Source organism: Diplotaxodon limnothrissa, linkage group LG17, assembly GCF_057381915.1.
Source record: "Diplotaxodon limnothrissa isolate DT_005_m linkage group LG17, D_limnothrissa_male_GT1.1, whole genome shotgun sequence".
NCBI lineage: Eukaryota > Metazoa > Chordata > Actinopteri > Cichliformes > Cichlidae > Diplotaxodon > Diplotaxodon limnothrissa.
Genome location: NC_140612.1, coordinates 25,218,394 through 25,236,978, shown reverse-complemented (window position 1 = coordinate 25,236,978; position 18,585 = coordinate 25,218,394). Strand labels below are relative to the sequence as shown.

Sequence of the window (18,585 nt, the reverse complement as noted above, 5' to 3'; positions counted from 1 at the left end):
TGTGCCATTATATGATTTACTGATGGTTAAATCAGTCCTGTCTGACTTTATGCACAACTCAGTATCATGGATTACATCAGCCAGCTAGCATTTCTACTGAGATTGATTTTGCTAGTGATAACATTAGCAAACAAGATATGATTAGCCAGCTAACTGTAATGAGGGATAGCTTATAAGGAAGAGACATGGCACTGACATGATTCAGTAGACAAATCCAAAGAAAAATGCTAAAAATGGCTGTTATCTCACCCCTAAAGAGTAAGTAGCTGCAGCTGATTAGCTAATCATGTTGTGAAACTGTGCTAGCGTGCCGTAGGAGAATAACATTTTAGTAAAATCTTATTTTGAGTGTTTTATATTTGATTTGGCTTGTGAGTCTACTGTAGTAGCTTTAAATGACCCAGGGATCACCGATATTAAAGTTATGGCTCCATCATTTAGACGGGATCTTTAAAGAACGATCCAGATTCGATCCAGTGTGTGAGACTTGCGTCCAGAAGGACTTATTCTGGCAATGCTAACATTAGCTGATAAACTCATATGAAAATGACCAATTTAGTTTCTAGATTAGCCCGAAGAGGGTTGGATTTGATGCCACAAATTAAACAATCGCTCCATGAATTTAATGTCCTTGTAATGCTAATGTTCTGCAATATTAACAGTTCCTCTAACATTTTATGGATTATCTCTCAAAATTCAGTCCAAGTGTTTCACCTATTGTCAGTGTTACTCATCATGCTGTTAGAGGCAACTGAGGGAGTCATGGATGGTCTCAGTTTTCAAGTTATGCTACAATCTCTTCAGACATTTGCCATGAAAAATGATTGCCATTGTTGTAAAATTGATCGCTATGACTCAGAGATGCACTTTGATCTGTCACATTGTATTTGACATGCTGCAGCTCTGTTTACTACGTAGTAAAAGGCATGACTTGATTTGCACACTTGCTCCTTTGGTTTTGAATGTTTTTATTAATATATTACCAATATTCAAGTGTAACCCTGCAACTGTAGGTTCGCAAAATATGTTTAAGTTTAAAAAAAAAGTTGTCTAGCACACATTGAAGAACACATACAGTAATACAGTAATGAGTGTAACACGCTCATAAAGACAGTGCCTTCCCTCTTAATGAATGCATGGAATAAAAGAGTATGTATGAAAAAAATTCGACAGCTTGAAAGAATGAAAGAATTGTCCTGCTGTGGTATAGCTCCAACTCTACAGGATTAAGATCAATAGTTGACATTTATCACAATACAGTCAAGTCTGAATAGAGGATCTGATGTCATGGTAACTGAATGAGAGGGATGGAAGTCCTCCACCCACAGTTGACTGGAACATAAACAAATGGCACAAAAACAGACAGACTTGTTTTGTGTCTCTTTCAGCCAGAGAGGACAGATGTTTCATCTAGGGACTAAAAAAACATGACTGAACTTTAATAGAGTCCCATGACACTGAAATCCACTGTGCTTTTGGACATAAAGACCAATATTAAAGTTTTAATGTCTTTCTCACTATGAAGTGGAACAACACAATCTCATTTTGTAAAACTATATATTTCCTTTGGGGGCAATTTAGCAATGTGGGCAGAGTTGCATAGCAGAGGCATCTGCTTTCACATTTCAGCTCTGAAACCAGACATGCCATGCTGCAAATGGTAAAGATAAGACTTTAAAGTGCAGGAGAAGAGCTGCACAATAAAGTCATGGACAGGTTTTATTAATCAGTTAACTTGATGTAACATGCCATAAATGTGACCATCTTTTGCCTTTAAAATAATACCAGTTTTTCAAGGTAGCTGGCAGGAAGTTTGAATGATTGCTGAACGATCTAGAAGAACTTAACACCGTTCTTCTGTAAGTTTAGGCTTCCAGAATAACTGTGGTTCACATAATGGGTGGAAGTTTAGAAACATCCACACTGGAATCAATTTGCTAGTTACACATCACTTTGCAGCTGACGGTTGGTCCATAGCAGATTGTCTGTTGCTCGGGTAATCCTCAAATGTGTTTACTATCCAGTCTTACGTCAGTCGACGATATTCTTCCCTTTTATCTGGAGACTCTTCAATTGCTTGTCTCTGAGCTTTGAAAAGTTCAACTCCCGTCCACTTTGTGTCACCAGTGGTTATTTTGCCTGTCATCACTTGAAGTCGTTGAATGTCATTGACTCTGTGTGGTTTCTGGCTGCCAGGTTGCTGCGAATCCTGTGTGGATGTTGATTTAGTCTTTGGCTACTTTTTACTAAGACCATCAGAACTCCATGTTATTCCAAAGATAATTCTTCATGACTCTCACTGGGTTTGATTGAGTGTTTTAGAAAGAAGATGTCTTGACTAAAACCTGTATTGTGTGATGGATAAACATAGATAGTGCCTAAACCACATGCAGCAGTGTACTTTCATTGATGTATGGGTACCAGTGTGCAACAATGAATAAATAAAATGAGAGGCTTTGCAATTTTGGGGTTCCTTTTAAAAATGTTATTAGCAAGTTCTTATTTTTCAGGGTGCAGTTAAGTATTATTTGTAACATTTTATGATCAGGGTACACTTCTCAACTAAACGTAAATCTGAAACTACTGTTAATTAATTATTATTACAGTAACCGGGATTCAACACACACTCACTGGCATTACTGGTCTTTTTTCTATGAACTACAGACTTGAATGAAATAGGGGACTCTGCATAAATATGGTTTTATTTGGTTTAAGTGCTATAGTTTTATTGACCCCCTTGAATTAAAGCCTAAAGTCTGCACCACAATCACATCACAATTATTTGATTTAATATCAACTTTGGCAGTGAACAGAAAAAGAATGGTGTCCAAATACTTGTGTACCTGACTGTACTTCCAACCTGAGATGGCTTTTTTCACTGTGCGATCAGTTACAGATAAAAGTTGACATTTGTGAGGAAAACATGCTCGAAACAGAGAAACTATGAAATGCAGTGTGTTCTGTACTCTTCTGTAATATGATCAAAGCTCAGTAAAAGCATGAATAATTTAAAAAGATTGATGGTTGATGTAGATAGAACAATATCAAAGTCCCATTTAGAGCTTTGTTGAGCAAAGATAGGCTTCATCAGAATTCAGCACATTCCCACAGCATCACCAGCTTCACCATCTACAGTCATCAGACTATAATTTAAGCTATTTATAACTGATATAGTGCAGTCTGACATTATCAGACCCATTTGTGTTATGCAACCTAGTGTTTTTATGACATACATGACAACTTAACTAATATCCACCAATATAAGGAGCATTTTAATAATGACGGAAGGTTTTCATGGATCCATTCCCCGATGCAGTAAACAAACACAGTTTCATTATTCTGGACCTGGTGCTATCTATTTTTTTGATCATATCAGTCATCATACAGACACCATAAAATAAGAAATCACACAATAAGCTGAATCTTTCCCTCCTGCTTTTCCTCTGACTTTCTTCAGTGGCCTCTTTTTACATTTTTAAATAGCTGCTCCGACTCTTTCAGCAGCCATCACCAACACCCGGGTCCACTTGCTTTCTGTTTGTCTATCCAGTCTATCCATATAACCCCAAACATCCTGCGGTACAGTAAGAGTGTGCACATTAATGGCTCCGAGCTCCCTTTCATCTGTCAGACCAGTGCGAGGAGCCATTTGGCTGGTAAAAAACAAAAAACAAAACACCCCCGCTGCAATTTTCTGATATTGGCATTAGCACTCACCTGTGCCCATTTGCATCGTGGGATTGTCAGCATTTTGAGCCATCAGCCACACGGACCAGCCAGTATTAGAATGGTGTGAAATCTTTCCAATTTGAAGGCCAGGTTTCCTCTTACAGTGAAGGGAAATGCCAGGAAAGCCAGACAGTTTGACACCATATACCATATGTCATGTTTAATTGGAGCATGTTTCATCTGTGTGCACTCATCTGTGGGTTTCAGGGTGAATTATTAGCATACTGTAATGGCACAGTGCATGTTTGTAATTACATACAACCAGAATATACTCTAAATTGCAGTTTGGGCTTTGTTTTTTGTTAGTAGTGTCTACTTTTCTGCTCCCAGAATGGACTTAAATGTGCAGCAGATGGATGAAATAATAAGCAGGTCTCTAATAACAATAATTAGCCTCCATCCACAGAGTGGCTCAGCCAGAACTTAAGGAGGAGGACAAGTAATTGATGGCCTGGGATCAGCCTTCTTTTCTATTGTCATCCTGTTTACCATGCCTAATTATGGCTCACAGAGGAAGATGTGGGAATTATCATTAACCAATGTATAATCAGAAATAATTCTTTTGATTTGCTCCTCATGAAGCATGCCCCAAATCTACCACCGTGCTGCATTTCTTAGGAAAACAAACTTTTGAAGTAATAGTTTTAAAAGTACACTTGACTTCTGGCGCCTCTCAGAATTGCTCCTGCTTAACATGCAGCGAGGCACCATGTTCTTTAGCTGTCGTCTCAAAATAATCCTCGTCACAGACAGGTTACTCCTCTTTCCACTTTAGCCGACCCCACAATGTATAGTTACAATAGATCCGTTACGTTTAGTTGCAGGCAGTCAGGATTTAAAAAACTCTGAAACTTGTGATGCATTTTAAAGTTTTGAAAGCTTCTAACTGAATCACCAACATCTCTTTTGACCTCCTGCACATATCATTTTATTTTGTGAAAATTACTCTGTTTAAATCTTAAAATACAGCTTTTCACGTTACTGTAGTGTCTCCAAGGGAAATGAAAGGTGAGTCAGACTCGGAGGTGGGGAACACAAAGGCTAAGTGTTTGGAAGCAACTCAGTATAAGTACCGGCGGGCTTATAGAAGTAGTGGCAGTTAAAATGTTTCGTCCTCTCTCTTTGTATCTTCAAAGACATCCCAGGCGGCTGTGAGGTGGCATATAACCAGGTAATGGCCAGCAGTGGGGGAGGTTATCAAAGCACACAGGCACCATGTCAGCGGTAATGAAGCCGCACTGCCCCAACCTGGTGCTCCAGCGCACTATCAAGCCTCTCGGGTTGGAGAGGTTTATTTGTTTTGCTCCTCTGGCTGGTCAGACTAAGGTTCCCGTCATCTCAGCAAGGTAGTGGGCATGAGGGATCATTAGGATGATGTACGAGGCCTGAGAGAAGAAGGCAATTTGAAAGGGATTAGAGAAGGCAGAATTTATTATGTTTTGCGTCTATAGATGTAAGAAATAATAACTAGAAAAGTTACAGTGTATTTCCAAGCTTTTACATTATGAATTTTGCCATTTCCAAAATAAAAAAAGGAAAAGTAAGAAGTAAATCGGACAGTGATATGGCATTAAAGGCATTAAAAAGGCTTAATATAAATGCAGGTCTAATATCTAATTCACTTTTATCTGTGTTTTGTTACTTAAAAAACCATTTCCTGACTGCTGAGCGGCTTCGGTCTTACAACAGCCCCAAAGTAGACCAGTTATACACTTTGAATGACGACCCCCTCATTTGCATTAAGTGGATAAATAATATTTAAAAATACAAAAAAAAAGTTGTGCGGAAAAGTAAAGATTGGGATAATGAAAAGGAAAAAAGGGTTGAACTTCCACCTCATTTCTTTATATTTTTTATCTAGTAAGTCAGAGTTTCGTGTAAATTTTCAAAGTAGTCTTAAGCAACAGATCTGCAGGCTTTCTGAAGTTTTTTGGGGGGCGCTGGCTGCTTTTTTGCTCATTGTCAGTCCAGTGTGTGTACCTGACCATTTTCAGTCACTTAAAATTGACCTATGAATCTTTCAACCATAAAAAGATGAAAACTTGGCATATCTGCAGTTTGTCCTTAAAGAAAATGGGAAAGTAGAGGACAACAGAAGAAATGGCAATCCAAAATAACTGTCTACACCAGATGAGCAGTACCTGAAAATCATCTCCTTAAGAAACAGCAATGACCTGACACAGGATCCCTTCAGTTGATCCATCTACTGTTCACTGAAGCCTCATCAGAAACGGTCTCAGTGGAAGGGGTGGCTGTCAAGAAGCCATTCTTAAGGAAGGGAAGCAGGGAGAAAAGGCCAAGGCATGCCAAATTATACAAGAACTAGAACAGTTATGGATTGGCTTCACCAAAGCTTACACTTTAACATTATAGAAGTAGCGTGGGTCTTTGATGGAGACTGGTCCTACACAATAAATGTCTACTGCAGTTTTTCCACAGCACCATAAATCTAAAACTAAAAATAAGTAAATTAATAAACAGAATTAAATAGAAAATGAAATGTGAAGTAAATAAATAAAAATAATAAATCCAAAGGTCAACAAATGAAACAGCAGGTTCATCATTTGTTACATTTTATGCTATAATTAAAGCCTACCTTTTTATTGTAATTCTAATGCATTCAATTACAGTTATTATATATTGTTTTGGCACTTTTGAGCCTCCGTAGAGAGTAGAATACAAAATAACATCGTAAAAAGACTTCCATCAGATTTCATGGAGGTGGTTTTACGTGGGCCTGCGCCCCAGAGAGCAGTTTCACTGTAAACACTTGTGTATGCGTGAAACGTGTGTGATTCACCGCTGAGCTGAGTGTGTAAAACTAAACCGACAGTCACCCCTGGGTGCACCCACCATGGAAAATCCAAAATGATGGGAGGAAAGCTAAGATGACAGCCAGGCTATATTTAACCCTGCTTGTATTGGTGTTCATTTGGCACAACTCTGCCAGAACCCTTAGTAGCCAAACCCAAAGATAAAGGAAACGTCCGAGCGAATTGTGCGTTTTATATCTCTGCACTGTAGCTTCAGGTTTGATGACTAGAATATTCAAAATGAGTCACAGATGGTAATTATTCACAGCTTGAAATCCTATGTGTAAGTAACCACTTTTAAAATAAGACCTCTTTAGTAGCTCTACTTAACTCTAAAGCTGATGTGACTCAGAGCTCCCTGCCTATCCATAAACCTGCATCTTGCCTCCTGTGGGAAATGTACGGACGGCTGATAGCGCATCGCCTCATAAAACTGTGGCCAAGATCCAGGACTCCAATGAGTAACCCCTAAGGGTAGCAAAGACGAGCCGCTGTGCTGTACACACATGTGAGTAACCGCTCTTGCATCACAAGCACTGTCATTCATCCATAAAATGGGAGAGATTACATCCGTCCAGGAGGAGGTGGTAAAATGGGCTTGATAGAAGGTACAGCGAGCGTCCCAAAACTCAATAATGCCAAACTCTCATCTGCTGGCTGGAGAGATAAGTGCACCTAGATTGCAGAGGCACCACAGGTGTTTTCTTTTTTGAGAAAGGGTTATCTTGCATAATCCCATTCAGCTGTGGTGTGGTGTCTTTTCAGCCACAGTTACCAATATAAGAGTTACACGCAGCCACTGTAGTACCATTATTTTAATATACACAGCTGTATGCAATATTAGATAGTATTATTGACTGTTCGCTAATCCCCTCCCGTATATAGTGAAAGTCTAGGGATATATTCTTTGTATATTTAACATTAAATATACAAAGAATTAAAAACCATTGTCTTCACTTGAAGTGTGAGAAATGGATCATGGAGTGTTTTGGTCTGTTTTATCATAAGTTGCAAGTATTAGCATGTTTAACTGCTTACAACCCGCTTACAACGTATTACATTAAATTGCTACATACAATATTACATGAGGTTACAGGATATAAATGTCTTATTTAAGATTACCTCATCCCTGCTGTGTGGAATGACTTTAGAGGCATTAGCTTTGAACTTGGCATATCTCGGCACTAATGTGCCAAGTGTCCTTAAAAACATTTGAGAAAACTGGACAAGTGGAGGACAAAAGAAGAAGTGACAGGTTCAAAAACTCCATACAGCAGATGACCAGTCTCTGTAAGTCATATTCTTAAGAAATCCAGACAACATCTAACACAGGATCTGAACGATACACCAGTCAAGAAGCTATTCTTGAGAAAAGAAAATAGGAAGGAACATTTGCGGTATGCACAAATAGTGGATTGAAAATCAGTGGCAGCAGGTCTTGTGGAGTGAGTCTCTGTAATTCATGGTGGAAGCTCTGGGACAAAACACAGCAAAAAATAGCTTTGAAATGTCCTTCAAGAAGCCGAGAGAACTATAGCCTGAAGAGTACTTACAGACATTACAAGGTGGTCATACTAAAAACTGACTTTTAGGAGATGAAAACTAAGCTCTGTTTTTGTCTTACATTCTGTGCTTCCATGCATGTTTGCAGATGCTGCACACACTTTCCATTTTATTCATGAAAAAATTAGGGGTGGCTCAAGACATTTGCACTGCACAGTGCTTTTTTTCATGGCCAGCAGGGGGCAACTCCCCTGGTTGCAAAAGGATGTCCAGTTACACAGAAGTCTATCTTAAAATGACTCTACTTCTCACTTGGTTTATGACTTTAGTGAACTCTTTCTCAATGAATATGTCGTCTGAGTTGTCAGTTTCAGGTCTTAGTAAATGCAACATGGTGTTCACGTTGTAAATTATGGATGTAATTAGAATAGTATGAGCCATAAAGCAGGTTGTGCTACATAAGAAGAACTCTAGGCATAAAACAGTAGTTAATGTCACAGTGATCAAATGGAGCTGTCATTATATGAAATAGCATCGTCAATCTTTCTCTGACAAAAACAATAGGTTTTTGTTTGTGCTTATAACACTTATTCTACCAAGACTTTCTGTTTCCTGCAATATAAGAACGATGATCAGCTTTGGAAGAAAGTGGCTTTTGGCTCGGGTAGGTGAGCACAGTGTATATAGCAATCAAGTCCATATATATAAGACCCATTTTAGAAGGTTATTATGAGTGAGCTGTAAAGATCGAAAAGTCAGCTAGAGATGGATTTTGAACTCTGGAATCTGACATCTCACTTATATTCATTCTACACTGTCTATGCCATTACTAAGCTTTTATCTTTGACCTTCTTTGGACCTGTGAACTTAATAACAGAGGAGTCTGTACTGAAGCTGAGTTGGGGGAAGAAAAGGGAGAAAAAGGAACTTCCACAGAAAATCTAAAGGGATCAAAATGGTTACTTGTAGCAACTTGAAGCTTTGTTGTGTTAGTTCTGTTAGTGAAGCTCTGATTTCATTCATAAGAATATTCAAAGGGACATATACTGCTGTTTGAGATATACGGAGGCTGTGTATCCTCTTTATGAGATACGTTGGAAGCAGTATTTATTTCCTACGCACAGCCCTCCCTCGCTGTTTTTCTCATCCCGGCACTCCAGCTCTTCTCAGCAGGGGAGTAATAATGGACACCCACTCCATTAGAAGCCTGTTACCATTTCACTCATGTCTCTGCCATCTATTTATTCTGCTGCTTTTCTCCCTCTCACTCTGTTTGCGCTGTTTTCTCTCTATATTCATGTCAGCTGCCATGGACAGTCAGATCCTCATTCCCCTAAATTGGATAAAAGATTAAGAGAGCTAAGCTTGTTCAGTTTGTGCTACTGTGAAAAATCATAAAGTTTGAACTTTTTTTTTTTCTTTTAATTTTGCTTTTTTCAGAGCTGCTCGCTCATGAGAAATCCTAAAGCATTATAAAGACTTTGTGCATATGGGACCCAGAGATGAATCCAGATTATCAGATCAAGTGGTGTTTCAACAACTAATTATAGGCTCCAGTTCAGGCTCTTACTACTTATTCATGCCAATGCACAGCTCTAGGGTTCAGTAGCTGGAGGATGATGTTGTTATCCTCAGGCAAAAGCCTGCCTCATTTGCATCTAGGAGATTATCGTGCTTATTTGTTTTTCATGTGTTTTTCAAGGAGCCTGTTGTCTTAAGTGATAAATGACTCTAAGTGGTCTTTTTTTTTCCCTCCTCGTGCGCCGAGATCGGAGAACATTTAACGTCATTAAGCCGCCTTCCCATGTGTAACCACAATTTTCAACAATCTGCTCTACATTTTTCACGCCGCGAACAGTAGCAGTAAGTTTATTAATACACAAATCTAACCTTTTCACTGTAATTCATCTGTAGCTGCAAGAAAAAGTTTGAGATTTGTTGAAGTTTTGCATAAATGTTTAAAACATCATGAGAATTTCACTAAAATCCTAAAGCATGAAGTCCATTCAGTTAAAAGACAAATGAAAATAAAGGAATAGTTATTGATTTCTTAAGGAAAATGATAAAAACTATCTCTATAAAGGAAGAAATATAAAAATCTTTGATTTCAGTATCTCATGTGACCCCTCCCCCATTTGCTGCACTAACAGCAACTTGGCATTCTAGGCGATACAGCTCAAGATATTAATTTAGGTGAGTTTAGTGGCATAATCGTGTAACTTCAGGAGTGAATTTGTGATTAACACAAACTGTGAAAGGTTTACCTGACATTTCCATGTTAATTAATGCTGCATTGCCAAACTGCTCCTTGCAGTTTGTTTTCAGGATACCCAACAGAAAAATTGTCTCACAGTGTGTGTAAGCAACACATCAATTTAATGATAAGAACTACAGATGTAATTAGATGCTTTTCTGGACATCACCCACTACTCATTGATGTTTGTGTTGTACAGCCTCCAATGAGCAACTGATTGACACAGCGCTCTTAGAGGATATCAAACGGGTCAGTTTACAAAGTAGACCCAGTCTGAAGAACAATAAAATGTACATTTAACTTCAAGTTGTATTCAATAAGATTTGAAACATGAGACTGAGAGCATTTACAAAGGTCATGAAGAAAAGCAGAAGATTTCAGTGAGTTTCTTCGCCAGCGTTTAGTAGACACCCCTCAGCAAAACTTATCAGTTTCAAAAGGCTGTAAAAGAAAAAGAAAAAAAAGAGGCTTTGGAGATGAAAGTCGGAGTACTTTCAGAGTTTATTCCTTCAAAAAAGAATAAACCCAAATGTTTGCTTGCAGCGACTGCTTTTGAAAAAGTTTATACCAGCTTTTTTTTTTTATTCCCATAGCGCTAAGTCTGCCTTCTTAATAACAACAACAAAAAATCACCTCACAGGTTCCTTGGAAACAACTGAGTGTCAAATTTCCCATTACAGAAGATGCCAGCAACTTTTTATTGGTGTCATGAGCTTGTTTTAAGGCTTTCGTAAAACCTATTCGTGGAGCGGTGGGAATGAGGATCAGCACCTCCAAATCTGAGGCCATGGTCTTCAGCCGGAAAAGGGTGGAGTGCCCACTCCGGGTCAGGGACGAGTTCCTGCCCCAAGTGGAGGAGTTTAAGTATCTCAGGGTTTTGTTCGCGAGTGACTAGGAGAAGGGAGCAGGAGATCGGCAGACGGATTGGTGCAGCGGCCACAGCGATGCGGACGCTGTACCGCTCTGTTGTGGTGAAGAGAGAGCTGAGTGTAAAAGCGAAGCTCTCAATTTACCGGTCGATCTACATCCCTACGCTAACCTATGGTCACGAGCTTTGGGTAGTGACCGAAAGAACGAGATCGCAGATACAAGCGGCGGAAATGCCATTCGGGAGGGGCTCAGAGTAAAGCCGCTGCTCCTCCACATCGAAAGGAGCCAGTTGAGGTGGTTCGGGCATCTGACAAGGATGCCCCCTGGGCGCCTCCTGGGTGAGGTGTTCCGGGCATGTCCCACCAGGAGGAGGCCCCGGGGCAGACCCAGGACACGCTAGAGAGATTATATCTCTCGGCTGGCCTGGGAACGCCTTGGTGTTCCCCCGGACAATCTGGAGGAGGTGGCTGGGGAGAGGGAGGTCTGCTAAAAATTACAATGGAGGTGATTGCAGTCTTTGGCTGCTCGTAGTTTGGGCTCATGAAGCTCTTAAATGTTGAATTCAGGAGCCTCATTCTGTCCTTTTAATCAGTCAGTTAAACCAAAAAACTCTGATACTTATCTGACTATTCAAAAGGCTTCCTGCCATCGTGTCAGTTGCAGGTTATGCCCAAAGAAAGATACAAACTCTCCTCTTTTCCAGTTTGGTCTTAATAGCTATGTGGAGAACATAAACAAATTAGGACGAGTGGCATCACATCATAAATGGAAGCGGTGGGTGGTTTGATATTTTCAGACACACACTCCACCTGATTGCCAGATGAGGACGGGCAAAGCAGACCATTTGGGTGCCACTTGAGGTGGCATTTGGACAGATGACAATGGGGCTCTTGAAAGGGGAAGGTTAACTGAGTGATATAAACACACTGGACTCTGATGGTGAACTATATCAGTATTTTTGTATTCTCAATGGATCAAATGACTAGATTTATTTTAAAGGGATGTCTCATAATAACAAGCACACAAACAATGATTACCCTGAGCTCTGCAGGGCATTTTGCTGTCTTTTAACTTTTTTGTTGTTTTTAAGCCCTCCGGCTACAGTGTACGCGAACAGCCTATGGGCTCATGGTGTCCTGGATGTCACAAAGATTAAAGCTTTACAAAAGAATCACTCTCGGTCTGACGAAGATTCAGTGTGGACATTAAGTCTACAATAAAAAAATGTTTCATAGCTGCCAATAAGACCATTTATTAAGAATTTTCCCATGCCAACATGTCTACATTAGATTTACCATAGCTCATTAGCTAGCTACAAGATAGCAGATCATTATGGGCCAACTAGCTCAACTTTATCAGTGCTCCAAATGTCATTGTTTATTTTTTAGTTTCCTGTTTATGATTCCAAAGTTATACAATGCTGTATGTGTTTTTTTTCTATAAATAAGTCAGAACAGCATGCATAGTTAGATATAAACAATCAAACCTTTGATGATCTCCAACTTTGCTAAAGTTTGCTGAGGTTGTTAACAGCTGGGAGAATAGCTACACTGATTGTTTTATTGAAGCTGAGATAAATTGGATTCCTTTTCACTGTCAGTGGTGCCTCAGCATGTGTTCATTCTTGTGAACCAAAGGAGCATTTGGACCTGGAAATCATGAATAAAATCAGATGTAACAAGAAGATAGAATGGGCTAAACATTATGTAAGAGTTCTCTAAGTTTGCGAAATCCAGTCCAGCTCACTGGACCCAAACTCAAAAGCTGTGCTGCTTTATAAAGACCAAAGCAATTAGTTTATTTCACAATTTAAGCACAAAACATAGGACATTTTGATGAAATTGGCTTTAAAATGTGCATTTCGAACATCAGTAAATCAGTTTGTGCACGTGATTTAGTTCCCACCACCTGAGTTCCCATCTCTCAATGTAGTCTTGCCACTGAGAGCACCTTTTTTTTTTACGCTAAAACCCAGTTTCTGCTGGTACAATGCATTTGTGAATGTGGCCCATGGAGCGAACAGGTGGCTATAAAGCAAGAATCCATGTAGCCACTGCAAGCTGCTTTGCAACCCACTTCTGTTTCAGATTTAATCAATGTCAAGTCTGTTGTCATTGTTGCCTTCTCCCTTCTATGTTGTTCTCTAAAACTTGGACTTTTTGTGCACATGGAAGGATGGGGAAGTCCCAGAACTGAGTCGCATTGCCAAATATAAATTGCTGCAGAAGAAATAACAATGTTCTTTGACTGAAGCGATCATGACTGGATTCTAATCTTGAGAACAATTTGTAACATAACTTTTTCCTTTTTTTAGACCCATATGTGAAAATCCACCTGATGCAAAATGGTAAGAGGCTGAAGAAGAAGAAGACGACAATCAAGAAGAACACCCTCAACCCTTACTATAACGAGTCCTTTAGCTTTGAAGTCCCATTTGAACAAATCCAGGTACATTTTTCATCTGTTTGCAAAACATTCGTAAAACTCTGAAATCATGTTTTCTACGGGGCAGAGTGCTATATCATTGGGTAAAACTGAACTATAAAAACCAGCAGCAAACATTTGGTTGCATATAAGCCATTGTTAAGTGGGAGCTCATTTACCAAATGATCAGTTTAGAGGCTTTTCATCATAACAGAATAATGAGAGGCGCTTCACTTAAAATCAGCTGGGTTTTGCAATTTGACAAGCCAATTGCTCTACGGATGTGATTGTCTGCACTTTGTTCTTGCCCGTAGCATGGATCTTGGTGCTGTTTGTAGCATATATCACAATGATTAGCATTCATCAGCATCATTATTTACATTTAACCAAGTATGCTGCAATAATTAGAGCAATAGAAAAATAGATGCTGTAGCTGTGATTCGAGAAGAAAAGGAAGCACAGATGCTTTTCCAGGACATTATGGGGGAAAAAAGGATAAAGGATACATAACCTGTGCCAGAAAGGGATAGCAACAAACAAGATTATCTCTTCAGGCAATACAGTAATTAAGTCAAATTGATTAAGGCTGCCACATTTCAAAAATCATAGGTTTGGTACAGCGTGCCTCAGATTTAATTTAATCCCAATCAACCCCATCCAAACATGGCCTTATTTAGTGTTGCTCATGCCAGTATGTTGGCTAAATTTACATTTCTCATCTCATCAACAAGAACCAGGTTGATTATTAAATAATTGGTCAAATGCAAAAATTGTCATTGATTAGATTTATTGAGCAGTAAAAGCAATACGAGAATTAAACACACTTAAAAGACTTAATTCGATCGTAGAAAAACAGTTAAAGTCCAGCTACCTAAGAGCTAAATGCTAAATTAAAGAAGCCTGTCATCACTGACAGCTCTTTAGGCCTCTGGCTGTATTGCATCTGATTTGAAATGAAGACACTCAGAACTGGGAAGACTCTTAATTAGACACGTTCTGTTTCCACCAGTACAGTTTAATTTGCTAATCAAGTTCTCAAGCACAATTCTTAAATTACACAGACATATAGAAGTCTGCAGAGGCAAAGCGTTGGCTTTGACGCCAACCTGACCCAGGGACTTTCTAAGTAAATAATCGAAAGATTTTAATTGTCTCAGAGATTGCGTGGGAATTACAAGCAGTGCTTTAATTGGACTATCTTGTAACAAAAACAGAAGGTTAGTTATTGACTCGTGTTATTTCGCAGCGTCCTTAGCCCACACGCAATTAGCTGTGCAGACACCATTTGAGATGTACACATGCTCTCCTTATAGTCCGTGAGCCCATTTGACATCAAACTCTAGCTTGTTTGCAAATTAAGTGCAGTTTTTTTAACCTTTCTATATTTGACTTGAGCATAGAACTGAACAAATAGGGGAAAAAACAGTCACTTATGTGCTTGTGTTAAACTGAAAAAAAAAAAAACGTATAAAAATATATTTCAAATTCTGGCCTCTGAACAGCTGGAGATGGTAAAGTGAATTAAAAGACAAATACATGTTATAAATGTTCATGACATTATTTTTTTTCTTGTATTTAATCTTCATATTTCATTCCATGAAAGCTATTAAGCTTGTTTCGAAAACTGCTGAGCTGTTGTTTAAATGGTGTCACTAATATGATTATTATTGGCAAATCAGTCACAGCAAGAAAAAACAGTACTTGCTGGTCAGTGATGAATAACACGAAGGTCTGCTAATTTTCCTTTAAAGAAAGCCGTGTTTGAATGACCAATTTAAAGCTGAAGTGTCCCTTTAAAAACCCACTAACCCCAACTGGCCATCTGGGAGCCTTATTCAGTATTTCATTACATGGCGTATTAGGCATGCTCTTTTAGAACAGCGACTCAGAGCTCATGCAGGTGGCGGTAGTTCCATCTCAGTCTGCCAGTGGATCGAAACTTAATCAGGACGCTTTGTGCACTAATTCATATTCTCTGCCAGAGATTGACGCCCGGGTCACTCCTCTTTGCAGCGTCCCTTTGAATAAACACACAGTGAAGCTGAGTCTCAGACCTCTGAGTAATCACACATTTTGCTGTGCTTGGCGCTGAATATAAGCCAAGCTTGATCGGGAGTGTTTGTTACTGTTAATCAACACTAATGTCTCAAGGAGCACCTCATTCCCTGCACTATACCATTTAGAGAAATAATGAGGAACTGTTGGCGCTTAATACTCTAATACGTGCATTACATATCCACCCTACCACAAAGAACAAGAAACACCTACTGTATCAGAAGTCCAATATGTAAAGTACTGCTCAAAAACACAAATCACAAGAGAAAACCTCACAGAGATGATCATGTCAGTAAAGAAGCATCAAAACCTTTGTCTCTGATCATAACACATTATATGACATGTAATTGTCTTTCTTCAGATTGTATTGGGTGTTTTTGAAGCTAGGACTAGAGCTAAAAGTTATTAGAAAATGAATGTGAATCAATTTTTGAAACAAATAAAAAGCACAGAATTAAAAACTGACCTTTAAATCGTGTTTGCCTAACAAGACTCGGGCCTTTCAATTCTACAACAAAACCATAGACTGTATATGAAAAATGGCAGCAGCACTCCACAACAGCTACTAAAGCCCCACCTTCTTTTAATGACCTGTTGTTATCCTCTTTTAAGAATCACTTAATCACTAAATTAGACTTAGACATAACAACTAGGGATGGGTATTGATAAGATTTTCACGATTCCGATTCCATTTTCGATTCTGTTTAATGATTCGATTCTTTATCAATTCTCTTATAGATTCTTTTTAAAAAAGGAGAACACACAGGTCGATTAGCTTAGAACTTCGTTTTATATCTTCTCTTTGAGCAAGATAGAAATTTAGGAGTAACATGGCCTTACAAACCCAGCAGTGAGATCTTAAGAGATCCAGCCTATGGCTCTTCAATGGGGTGTCACAGGGTCCCCGGGGAAAAAAATTGTAAATGTAAAATTATAAAATAAATATTCTTCTGTAGCAATAACAAAGTATAACATAAATTATTCTGTAGCAATTACACAAGAATATCCAGAAATGTCCCTGCCTACAATTAAACACATTCACTTACCAAAGTGAAATCGGGGGCATCTGCTGTGGCAAATGGGTGCAAGCCTTTTACCACAAACTTAGTCACTGCTCGGTGACATTCGTCTATCCTGGCCTGAAAGGAGACGCTACCGGTAGACTGCAGCGAGAACTGCCAGCATCTGAGCCAGCCAGACTCTGTCTGTCTCATCATGATCACCTAAATGCACAGTAATGGCAGGTTTTGTAATAAGGCAGATCGCGCTAACATCATATGCACTGTTAGTTGATTATTTACCTGCTGCATTAACGGGAGAGGACGTGCAAACGTTACCGCTGCTGCTGGGTTGAGATTCATGAGTCCGGAGCGGAATTAAAAACACGACATTCATTTAAGGTCATCGCGTGTTTTGTGAGCAAATGCTTTTGCATATTCGTAGTGTTTCCTCCCTTAAATGAAATATCTACTTTGCAAGTATTGCAAGTTGCCCTGTTGTCATCTGTTCTCGTAAAGTCTAATCAAACTTTTGAGCGTTTGAGCCGCCATGTTTCCTGCCAGGTAAATGACGCTCCGCAATGTGGTGACATCATTCGGGGCGACTGGAATCGATAAGGGAATCGTTTGCAAAAATGGCAAACAATTCCAAGGAATTGAAACAGTGGGAACCGGTTCTCAACAAGAACTGTTTTGGGGCGATCGTGGCTCAAGAGTTGGGAGTTCGCCTCGTAATCGGAAGGTTGCCGGTTCGAGCCCCGGCTTGGACAGTCTCGGTCGTTGTGTCCTTGGGCAAGACACTTCACCTGTTGCCTACTGGTGGTGGTCAGAGGGCCCGGTGGCGCCAGTGTCCGGCAGCCTCGCCTCTGTCAGTGCGCCCCAGGGTGGCTGTGGCTACAATGTAGCTTGCCATCACCAGTGTGTGAATGTGTGTGTGAATGGGTGGATGACTGGATATGTAAAGCGCTTTGGGGTCCTTAGGGACTAGTAAAGCGCTATATAAATACAGGCCATTTACCATTTTACCCATCCCTAATAGCAACTGAGTCCAGGATAGAAATCATGCATAGAAGACAGAATGATGAGAAGGTAAAACTGGAGGGTTGCTGGTCAGTGATAATGACTCATTAGCTTGTTTAACAAGGTATAGATCTAATGAATGTTAATTTTGGCTAACAAAAACAGACTTTAAAAAAAGACATTAATTGAAGTAAACATTAGTAGATGGAGTTTACACTCTTTTTTTGTCTCCTTCTTTCCTCCTCTCTTTCCCCCTCTACAGAAAGTGCAAGTTGTTATAACTGTTCTGGACTATGACAAGATCGGCAAGAACGATGCCATCGGCAAGGTCTTTGTGGGCCTCAACAGCTCGGGGACGGAGCTGCGCCACTGGTCCGACATGCTGGCCAACCCCAGGAGACCCATCGCCCAGTGGCACGTGCTGAAGCCTGAGGAGGAGGTGGATGCTCAGCTCTCCGTCAAGAAATAGGCAGGGCTCTTTCAGTACCTGCCTTGTAGTACTCTTTAGCCAGTATGTGTAAATACCTCAGTGATATATGGGTCCATCCATGTAACTCCCTGTCCCACTTTACCCCCTCCCCCACCCGTCGACCTCTCCCAGATTCATCACTCCTAAGTTCACACACAGTCCTAATTGTTGAAGTGTCCTGCAACATCTGTTCTCTGCTTTTTTCTATCAGGTTCTCGCTTTGATTCAGCAGTTTTTGATTTCCATCTCCAAGCCCTTAACCGCCCAGACCAAATGCCCCCTTCTTTTAAGCAATATGATCTGTATAGATAGCGCATGACTGAAAGAATTTATTGTACCACAGTTGTATATATAAGTATGCAGACATAAATGATTTCTAGTTTATGTGTTTGTATGTTGTTACCCGTTTCCTAATCTGTGTATATCTTGATGTTTTTAATAAGATGTTCT

At 39.7% G+C, this 18,585-nt stretch overlaps 1 protein-coding gene across 1 annotated transcript in view; it reads left to right on the top strand.

Annotated features, from left to right (window-relative positions):
• The window catches only part of syt1a (synaptotagmin Ia), a 62,257-nt gene extending 44,122 nt beyond the window's left edge, over nucleotides 1-18,135 (top strand). Inside the window, exons 7-8 of the mRNA XM_085375389.1 lie at nucleotides 13,484-13,617; nucleotides 17,929-18,135. Of these exons, the coding sequence (XP_085231515.1) occupies nucleotides 13,484-13,617; nucleotides 17,929-18,135 (341 nt within the window). The remainder of the gene's footprint in view (nucleotides 1-13,483; nucleotides 13,618-17,928) is intronic.
• Nucleotides 18,136-18,585: the final 450 nt, after the last annotated feature.